This window comes from Acanthopagrus latus, chromosome 11, assembly GCF_904848185.1.
Source record: "Acanthopagrus latus isolate v.2019 chromosome 11, fAcaLat1.1, whole genome shotgun sequence".
Lineage (NCBI taxonomy): Eukaryota > Metazoa > Chordata > Actinopteri > Spariformes > Sparidae > Acanthopagrus > Acanthopagrus latus.
In genome coordinates this window covers 17,625,884-17,636,830 of record NC_051049.1, presented here as the reverse complement: position 1 = coordinate 17,636,830, position 10,947 = coordinate 17,625,884, and the positions used below count along the sequence as shown (strand labels likewise).

The following is a 10,947-nucleotide window of genomic DNA, read 5'->3' as shown; positions in this document are numbered from 1 at the left end:
AGCGATTTCCACTCCTGTGCAGCAAACTTGCATTGATTTTAAACCCAGATGAATTAAATGCATGCTGCTCTCTAGAAAAATGACTAACTAAAAGAAATATTACAACAATTAATGGAACACAAGAGAGTAACCTTACCATAAGTTATTTAAAGAAAAACTGGTAAGCTTAGTCTATACTGCATAAAAGCAATCTGTCAGGTCAACATTTTTATCCATTATGGACTAATTGTAATTGATGTACATTCTCACACACTCTTTAACCTATCGATGAAGTCTATCACTCTGGCCTGAGGTTCACATCTATGTAAATTAAAGTATACAAGTAAATTGTCACCTTGATTGCCATTTTTTAATTCACACGGGTTTAAAAAATGTTCTGAGTCTTTTGTGCTACATCTATTTCAGAAAATGGTCTCTTGATGATGAATTGAGGAGTCTCGCAGTCTGGGAATAAAGCAGAGGATACTTTTGTATCTATGTGTAATTCTAAATGTCTTGTAATAGATACAAATTTGGGTGTTTACTTGTATTGTAATTTGATTTCAGTCATCTTTATATGTTTTTATATGTGTTGTTATCAGGGCTTCAATGCAAAACAAAATGTTCAGGTGTTACTTTTTAATTGCTAGGATAGAGGGGTGCTTTCACAGGAAGGAGAATATTCACACTGCAACTGAATGTATTTTCACCTTTTAATCATACTAACCACCAGTTTTTAATAGCCAGTCTGGAAATGATGCTTACCAATGCACTGACTGATTTAAAAATATACCTACTGAGAGGGAGTTTGATTACCATCGCACTGCTCTGGGTAATTAAAAGGGAGTCAGCATACATATTGTTATGCTGATTACATGTTACCCTTATAAATGGTGGATTTGAAGATACGTAATAGAGTTTGAAAAGAAAGCCAGCATTTTCAGATTTCCATTTTAGGGACAGGTGTAACACCCACTTTTCAAATCTCCAGCGCACCGGCTCACTGAAAGCATCAGGTTTGCAATCATCTTACAAATACTGAGCAGTCTGATGCATCATTTCTTAAGGTCAAAATCCTATGAGGGATAAGACCGAAACTGGCAACGAAGCAGGTGACAATGTCCCTCCGCTGCATTCTCTTTTGATGAAGACATTCTGTATTTTGCAAAAAACCTTTTAACCGAGTGGAGGCTGTGAAGTAGTCTGTGACAACAATCTAAACATGGAAGTGACCGTGTCTTTTCATATTTTAAGCAGCTCATCCATTCACGTAATGTAGTCATGGCAGAATGAGGTGAATAATCCCTCCCCCAGCTTCACGTTTACTCACAGAATTTAATTGACAGGGGAGTTGTCCTCTTCAGCTTCTTGCATCTCTGAAACGTCTCGCACCAGAGCAGTTCTGGCTATGTTTTGAAGGACGAGTACTGCGGCGAGAGTCTGTCAGTCTGTTGCTGAACATGTGTTTCTTAATGAGTGTAAAGGTCAGTTTCAGTGTAGGGATTTCAGTGACTCATTACATGAAGAAGCTTATTATCAACCCATTTTGTGATGTTTACCACTGTGTCATCAGCCAAAACATGATGTTTTCCCAGTACACTAAAACTGATCCTACAGAATCGTCAAGAAATTTAAGTTTGAACATATATGTGGTTTGCAGGAACATTCTTTGTTAACATTTATTTGGGCAATTGGCTTGCAAATGGAGATTCAGTGTCCTGGCCACTGCCCCTTGTGGACGTGGACAGGATGAGTCCACATGTCCAGAGAGCATCTTTCTGTAGCGTTTCTTGTCCTCTATGCTGTAACCAAGTGGGTTTTATTTGTGCCTAAACCTAACCTAAGCATAAGCACAGTGTTGTGACAGGAAAGACAAACAAGTGTAAAGTTGAAATGGGGTTTTTTTTGGCTTATGTGTGGTTTTGCTGAAATGTACTTAGCTGACATTTGTTCTGGCCACTGAATTGTGTATTCAGGATATTTTGGCTTTGTCTCTTGGACAGTGGAGACATGTGGCCCAAAACCACTTCATACAGTTCACTTTACAGTTTCACGTTTTGACAGCAATCAAATCATATCAGTTTCTTCTTTTCATGATCAAGTCATATGTACTTGTACTTACGTACCAGTTGAATCCTGCTAATGTGGAAAAATACACTCGTCAACCCCTTCAACCTTTATGAGAACAAGGCCCTATTCTAAGCTGCCTTGTCAACAAAACCAGACAGAGCCAGTTTTCCTCAAGCTTATCACAAGAAATTAGGACGACTCAAGGTCTTAGCAGTCTGAGCCGTTTCTCACGCCCAAGAGCAAGGGCCACTTTCAATTATTCAGCAGATGATTTAACAATGACTCAGAAGTTTTAAATATTCATCTCTACCACAGAATTGCTGACAAATGGGAAAATACAAAACATGACCAGTCCAACACCAGGTCCTCTAATCTGAGTTAGTTTAAATTCTGGAAGCCGTTCTTATATGAATAACTCCACGAGCTAGTCTAAAATCCTTTACAAAGGTAGTCATTTTGTGAAACTTACTTTAAATTCAGCTAACAAAACAAAATCCACTGTGGCATCTAAATCTATTTAAGCCACTGAAGCAAATCAAGCCATGCCAGTGGCAATATTCTCCAATGTATAATATACGTGTGTGTGTGTGTGTGTGTGTGTGTGTGTGTGTGTGTGTGTGTGTGTGTGTGTGTGTATTATATATGTATGTATATATATTACATATGTATATGCGTGTGTATATATATATGTGTGTGTGTGTGTGTGTGTGTACATATATATATTTTCTCAAACACAACGGCATTGCCTTCAAAACAACATGCAGTAGAGAGGAGAGAGCAGGGTTTAATAGAGGGTGTGCAGCAGTTGCCACGATCACTGCTCCCTGAGTGGCAAACAACATCTGTCATCCCGGATTCACATCGAAAAACAACATCGAAACAACTGCTTAAATTGTAAAGAGCTGCTGTGCATCAGACTGCAAACAGATTCAGAAAGAATTGAGGCACAAGTACAATAAAGGCTGCTGAAAGAGAAGAGAAGCCATGTGAGGTTAGAATATTATTTTTGAAGTATAACTTCTTAAGGTAATAAAATCAGTGAGCAGCTTAGCAAACTTTCAAAATTTGCAACCCGACACAGCTCTACAGTACTCCTCCTCTCCCTCTATTATCCACATTTGACTTTGATTCATAATCACACAGCAAAAGAAAAAAAAAAGACCAAGACACTAAAGGATGCATAATGCAAATCCTGTTGCCTTCTGCAAATACATGTATATCACACACAGAACAGTTCATACAATTCAAAACATGTCTGTGGAAGGTGACACTGGAAAGCTTTTTTACAGGGACTTCAATCTGATTTTGTCCAGTTACTGCATGTCATCGTAATTGCTCAAGAAATTATTCATCAGAAAGTTCAGGATTCAAAAATTACTCGGGTTGAAATTAAAGACACCAAAGAGGGCGAACATGAACATGAAGCACGGCGTTAGTTCAGTCAGGGAGACGATCTTATTGTTCATTCCTTCTTCTCAATAAGCTGACTGGACGTTTACTCTTTCAGTTAAACCAACCAGATTCTGCTCTCCATTAAATCAATCAAGTCGTTGCATTCAAACTTTAAATCTGCTCTCCAGTCGGTTGTCACTTAACATTTTACAAATTTGTTGGACGCAAATTTGTTCATACACAGGTTGCAGCTGTGCCGACTAGCAAATCAGGAGCAGTTTGCGGTTCAGTATCTTGCCCAAGGACACCTCGACATGCAGATCAGGGAAATCGAACCAGCGACCTTCTGATAACAAGAAGCTGGCTCTACTCTGGAGCCACGGCCGCTCCTCAGTGCAAAAATTGCTGCGACCCTCCGCTACCCCAGTACCCAAGTCCACCTCATCACTTCCAGATCTTCAGCCATCATTTCATCATCTCTGTCCCATCACCACCACCGCCACCACAGCATCTAGGCTCCATCAGGAGGGTTCCCTATATAACACATGGCTTCACCCTCCCTCCTAAAGTACAATGGACATCGCGATGGGGCCTAATCGCAAAAGACACATACTTTTCATCTGACACAGAGCAATAAATATCTAATCTTCCAAAACTAACCTTTGAAGAAGGTTTTTTTGTTTGTTTGTTTTTGTTCAGTGAGTACGGTCATGAAAAGCTATCGGTGGAGACTTTTCTCTTCTTACTTTCTCTAATTCGCCAAAACTGCCATAGTGTACCAAGCGCTGTGCACGTGGAAAAAAGAAATGGGAATGATACAAATTTCTGTGCTATCAACTGCTCTTCACTGTGAGATTAAATTCAGTTAATCTAATAATAATACATTGTGCAACATATTCACGGAGTGTAACTACAAACATATGTACTTTTTGATAGAATGTGAGAGGGGACTAATGTGGTCAGAGCGTGTTTGTGGTGCGTTTGAGCTTCTAGATGATCACACTCACATCTCAGCTGTGCTTGCAGCCAGAATCGGAGCACAGCCTGCTTGCAATGTAAATGTAATCAGACTGAGTCATTTGACTAATTGATTGAGCTAATCTTGATCACTTCAATTGCTCACTTCTGTCTCATTAGTCTTTATGTATAGTCTGAAAAGCATCTACTTTTCTAGCTGAAATTAATGAAAGAGACCCAGGAATAATAACAAAAGAATCAAGACTGTCCGAAATGACCTTCTGCCTCACTGAGCCCAGACATCTCAAAAGACGTTACAGGGAGGAGGAGTTGGCAAACGTCTCGCTGTTGGACTGCTGGAATCTTTGCTCAACAGAAAACTGGCTATTTTTGTAAATACTGAAGTTAATTGGGAGCGTGTGGAGAAATTATAGAGAGGTTTATAGTCAGCCTTTCAAGAGTCATGCATCTGAAGTGAAATGAGCAAAAGCAGTTTGAGACTGTTTTTGATGAAGCAAATGTGCCACAGAACAAGTCTTTCTGTAATATCCTGTATCTGCAAAAAATCAGTCTCCAGAATAAAATATTGTATATACGTTCCTGCAAAACATGGGTAAAGCTTTTCTAGACGTGGTTGAAGCAACAAGACTACATCTTTTAAGCCAAAACATCTTTTCCCGACACTAACCAAGTGTTTTCATGCCTAACCAGACCAAATGTTTCACAGAGAGGCACGTTGCCGACATTTATTCAGACGATTGGGTTGAAACCTCCCTGACATGTCTAACTGTTGTGGTCACTGTTTGTTTGCTGACATGTCACTGGCGCTGAAGTCAACTTTGACAGAGACTTCCAGACATTACTCCTGTCGAAGGGGCACAGGCTATTTGATCTGACAAGACACACTAACGCATGAGACAGCAGGTTATGCTCCCACTGTCTCAGTGGATCCATCATCAGTTGTGGGTGTTACAGCAAATAACAGGAATGTTTGCATCCACCAGTTTTGGACGGTTTGAAATGATGCAGAGACTCTAATGTCCCTCAAACTCAAGCAAAAATGCACCCTCTTCTTCTGCAATGAGTGGAGAGTTAATTTAAGTGCAACACTCCTTATTTTTGGATGACAGGCGTGGATGTAAACCTGCATTCATTTGGATGGAAAATGAATGCAGAACACTTTTGTGTTTGTTGGGTTTTTTACTTCATTGTTTTTGTCCGGTTATGACTTGTGTTTTCCTAATTTGGGTTATTTGTGTGCGTGTGCGTGTGTGTGTGTTTCTTCACCTTCTTGCTGAATAGTTGCTACCTGAGTATCAACTAGATTTATCATGCTGCCAATGACAGACTTAATTGTGGGCCAGTCTTGACCAAGGGCATGACCACGAGGGAACAGAAAATTGTGTTAGCGGAGGCCGAAATTGTGCCTGCATCAGCTAATCAGCTATCGTTTACTAACAGTTGCCAAATCAATCTCTGACTGAAAGCCTTCAGAGACTACAGAGTGCCCTGAGAAGAAAGACAATCAGACATAGAGACTGATAGGTGAAGGTGAAGGGGCAGCTGTTTCCTCCTTCATTACCACCAGCAGACAGAGCACCTACAGTACAGTGCAGCAACACAATTTAGTTTATATTAGTGGACTCCATTTCTTAACTTAAGTTTAGCCACTACTCTGTTAGGGTATTGTGAAAGTGATATGGGAAATTACACGTACACCCTTGAACAACCCCACTTATCTGTACAAGTAGAGGACTTTGAAGGAGGTCCAATCAATCCTGGCAGATTCTAGTCAGCGGCGGTTCAAAAAGTTCAAGGTTCTTCCGTGTGACTGCCAATCTCTGATACGCTCAAGTACTCATTTGTCTCAGCTGTAGTGCGACTTTTTTTTTGTACTCTTCTTAAGAGGTTTGTTTGTTACGTGATTACTGCTGGCTGTATGACAAATTGCCTCCCTGGGATAATGAAGATAACTGATGATGGCTTAAAAGCCTATACTGTCGTCTTATCAAATGTTTATGTGAATAGACTAGTGCAGTATGTGCAGTCTCAGAGCAACAATAGACACATTACAGCTCTTTCTAAACCAATATCCCATCATTTTATCCCTGGTTTGGTTCACGGCTGAGCTCAGGTTCACCAGCAACTCATTTACGCTGCTCCATGCAGGGCAGGTGTGTCTATATTTTTGAAATGGTTTTAACAGGGAGCCTCAGTGGCGGCTCCAGAGATTTTCTGTTGCAGATGCTATGGGGAATGTCACCTGTAGCACAAGCCATAACGTTAGCAAAAAACGATCAATTTTTGGTGTATTATACTTTGTTAAATGTTCAAGCTCGATATCAACAAGCTGCCATGTTGAGGTCAAAGGTTCACCGCACGCTGTGCCCATTGGCCAAAGAAGATCAGCTGTTTGGGCCTAATGTTTTTTTAGACTAAAATATATTTTTTTAATTATTTAATTCCATTTTTTAAACAACATTGAAAAGACTATTCAAACGTGACATGAAATACACATGAAACATAAAAATAAAAAATCACAGACATTTCTTGGGGGTGCTGGGTGGGTGCTATGGCTATTATAGGGGGAGCTATAGCACCACCTAGCTCCTCCCTGGCGCAGCCACTGGTGAACCTAGACAATGACCTGAAAGCTTTGGAAAAATGCAAAGATGTGCAGAGGGGTGGCTGTAGCTCAGTGGGTCGACTAGTGATCGGAAGGTCGCTGGTTCAAATCCCGGTTCCGGGTAGGGCTGAGCTGCATGTTGAAGTGTCCTTGAGCGAGATGCTGAACCCCACATTACTCATCAGTGAGCATTGCCCCTGTGATGAGCTGGCGACTTGTCCCAGGGAGTACTCTGGACATTGGCTCCTTGAAAAGGGATAAGCGGCTACGGACAATGCCATGCCATGCAAAGAGGAGCAGATTTGATTCTATATAAAATTGGCACAATCAGCACTGCGTAGCATCCATTACTCATTTCTCACTTCTGCAAAGATCCTACGATGAGCTGTATGATGTACACGTTAAAGATATGTTGAGTTATGGTTTCTTTGTTTGTGGCAGATCGGCAAATGCTAAATATGGTAATAATTAATTTATTTCATATTGTTACATTAATATATACACTGTACATAAAAAAATGGCAAGGTCAACTGTAGGTAACATTTAGACCACTCAGATTTTTACATGCCCACACTAAGAGAAAACAATGTAATGGTGTCAAACTCATTTAATATTTATGAGGACTTCAGCCATATCACAACACAGAGGCAGATGTGTTTATAAAGTGGTGATCATAATGGTGAGTGCACTTGACAAACAATGGACAACATTTTTTTGTAAATTCTTTCTCATTCAATGCCTGTTGCTGGCTGATAGTAAGTGTCCCTGTCACGATGTTGACAATCAGAGACAAACACTGACCTCTACTGTAGCTGCTGTGCTTAGTCAAGCACCAAAAGTGTAGTACATAAGTATTGTACTGCCTTACATTAAGCTCTTTTCACTGTTTTTGCAGCTGAAAGTACAACAAAGTACTGGATACACTGGGGGTTCCCACTTCACTGTGACATCTTGTTTGGTGACATAAGAAAACTGCCATGTTTTGAGGTATTTCACTGGATGTCATCTGTGTTGATCTCAAGATACAGAAATGACACAGCTGCTTCAGATTAACGCATCCTGGACCCCGAAATGCTGATCGTGAGCAGCATCCTTTGGATTTTCCCCTCACATCTTTCAGAATACTCTTTCATCCTTCCTTTGGTCTTCAGTAGTAATAGCTTCCGAAAACAGCTACCACACAGAACAAGCTGTCCTGCGGAGATAAAGCACAATTAACTGTAAAACAAAAAACAGTCTTTCAGGGTTATTTTTTTTCACTCCCACATCTGAATAACCAGAACATAGGCACTTACATTCATGAAAACATCTTCTGCATAGCTGTCTGTGTCAGCATCCCATAAACACCTTGAAGACATCCTGGTTAAACACAAGAGAAGACAGTGCAGAGAGTGTCTCAACAGGGATTTATTTAACCCAGAATTAGCATCACAATGTTTTAAAGTATACAGGAGGCATTGTCAGTCCTAGCTGATAATACAACTAAAATATCTCTTTGAAACTGTAATCCTGCAGTAAAATGGAAGACCACAAATTAAATAATATTAGTTTACTAATGCTGTCAGCTCAGTAGAATTGTTTTCTAAAATATCCTCTTAATACTTTTGTATATAATGGAGTACAAGCTCAAACCTGCTTTCCCCAGACAGCAGAGTACCCCACTTTGCAAACTGACCACTTTTTTTGTTTACCAGAACTCAATGATCACTCACTTGACTCCTTGTCCTCGCTGCTCTCCGATGACCACCTGCACAACAAGCTTATATCTGTCGAATCCTAAATCTGTTGAAAAAAATGATGTAATGGTGTAAATCAGGGGTTGTGAAAACCCTATGTAGGGACAATAAGGGGATGAGTACTAATATGCTTAATTTCTGTGTAGCATTTACATAAGTAAGACATTGTCCTAGAACGACTTGTTTAACTTGCTGTTATATTTACTGACAAAAATCTTCTTTTTACTTTCATTCAGCTTTATTTTTCTGGCAAAAACATCTTGTGTATGTTGCCTCTACAATCAGGAGGATAATGAATGCATATAACCTTCTATTCAACATTTTCAAAGTAATCTAGTTAAACCCAAGAGGGAACATTTATGTTCCAACTATAGCGTAGTCCGAATCAATTTCACAATCATGTTTTGTTTACATTTTATAGTTTGAGGGCTACCATTCTATTCCACTTGTATTATGAAAATTAAATAAATAAATACAAATATTTGCACTGAGAATTCTGTTTTACATAATCTAAATAAAAAGCACACATTCCTTTAAGCTGAACAATTTGTTTGAAATTTGTGATTTCCTTTATGTGTTCAGTTTATCTATTTTCCTTGCAAGACAGTGGTGATACAGTATTTTGTAATTCAATTTATTTCATGTGTTTTGGTTGATATTTGTAAAAGCGGAAGTCGACGTACATTTGGTATTATGATTGTGTCTTATATATACATAAGTTGTTATCTTGAACCATCCTCTAAAGCAGTCCTTGGATGTTCTGTCTTTCTTGGTGATGAGGCAGAGGCAGAGAGCATTACTCACGCTTCACTTTGTCCTTAATGCTTTCTGCCAGTGAACGGGACAGCTCTGGGACTTCCTCTGGGTCATACTGCATCCCTGACAGTCGCTCCCTCACAATTTCACGAATACACTCCTTCACAATAGCTGGCTTAAACCTGGAAGATAGATCAATAGAAAGACACAAGTCAGGAAATCGACTTCCACAGGACCCAGTGGTAGCAGTACATCAGCCCATCTCAGTGTGGCTTATAGAGTTTACATAGCGTATATAAATCTTAACGTCAGTCACGGTTGTGCACATTATGTGTTTTATATTTTAAACGCATGCGGTTTCCTTGAACTAACGCTGGGTAACAAGTGGAGACGCTGGCATAGTGAAGTGACACAAGTACAGTGGCTAGCTAGCTAACTTACAGAATTGACCCCAAATACTGTAGCTGACGTAAACTTGTAAACGTTAGAGACAAATTAGAAGCTGGTGTAAATGTAGAAACGGCACTGCAAGTTTGGCCAAGCAAGAGGAAACTTGGCTTAATACTGCGTGACTTAAACACTGGCTGAAAATATTTCGATAGCCATAAACTCGCCGGCTAAAATCTAAGTTACCTCCCCCTGATGTAAATTGTATCTAACGACTTTGACTCACTCACTTGTGCTGGTGATTAGGTCGTATGAGGTATGTGTCCGTGTCCGTGTCCGTCATCGCATATTTTCAATATAATGACAATAATAGCGAGGACATAAAGAGGAGAGAGGTTGCTAACAAGCTAATCCTTGAGTTGTATCCGTTACCATAGCGACGCCTTTTACCAACTTCCGGTTTCAAAATAAGAGGGCGGTAAAAACGTTTTTACGGCTTAAGGTTTATTTAGTATTTTCTACCAGTATTCATGAGGTGTTTCTTTTCATTTCATGTTCTTATTTTTTTTTTCAAGTTTAGCTATATAAAAGTCTTGTAAAGCCTTTTTTCTCAATACGCGTCTTGTGTTATTCCCTTGTCTTTCTGGGAAATGGGAATACATTCTGTTGAAAGCTCCAGAAAATGCACGCAATGGACCGTAGGTTGAGAATGTGGGGTCTGTTTAAATGTAATCTTCTGTTTTAATTCCTTGTTTCGGTGTTTAAGTAGTGGTTACTTAACTGACTTATTTTGAAATTTGGCAGAAATTAAAACTTTTGTCATTGCACTGTCATCATTTTTTGGTCAATAGACCCATCCAAAGAAAGTTGAAAGCTCCAGAGAAAGCCAGTAGGCCTGAGTAAAACAAGAGCTGTTTTGTCAGTCTCTGTCATTCTCTGTCAGTGACTTAAATGTCACTGTCTGCTAAATTGTCACTATCACTTCCACCACTTTCACCATCCCTCACGCCCATGTGGACTGGTATCGGTCCTGGGGTGGTAAAG

The 10,947-nt window shown here is 39.7% G+C and overlaps 1 protein-coding gene across 1 annotated transcript; it reads right to left on the bottom strand.

Moving 5' to 3' along the window:
• Positions 1 to 7,613: 7,613 nt before the first annotated feature.
• On the bottom strand, positions 7,614 to 10,352 carry dynlt2b (dynein light chain Tctex-type 2B). The gene is made up of 5 exons (XM_037114874.1): positions 10,194 to 10,352; positions 9,565 to 9,698; positions 8,737 to 8,806; positions 8,320 to 8,383; positions 7,614 to 8,219 (listed from the first exon to the last, which is right to left on the bottom strand). The coding sequence occupies exons 1-5, from the start codon at positions 10,244 to 10,246 to the stop codon at positions 8,172 to 8,174; spliced, it is 369 nt and encodes a 122-aa protein (XP_036970769.1). The 5' UTR covers positions 10,247 to 10,352; the 3' UTR covers positions 7,614 to 8,171.
• Positions 10,353 to 10,947: the final 595 nt, after the last annotated feature.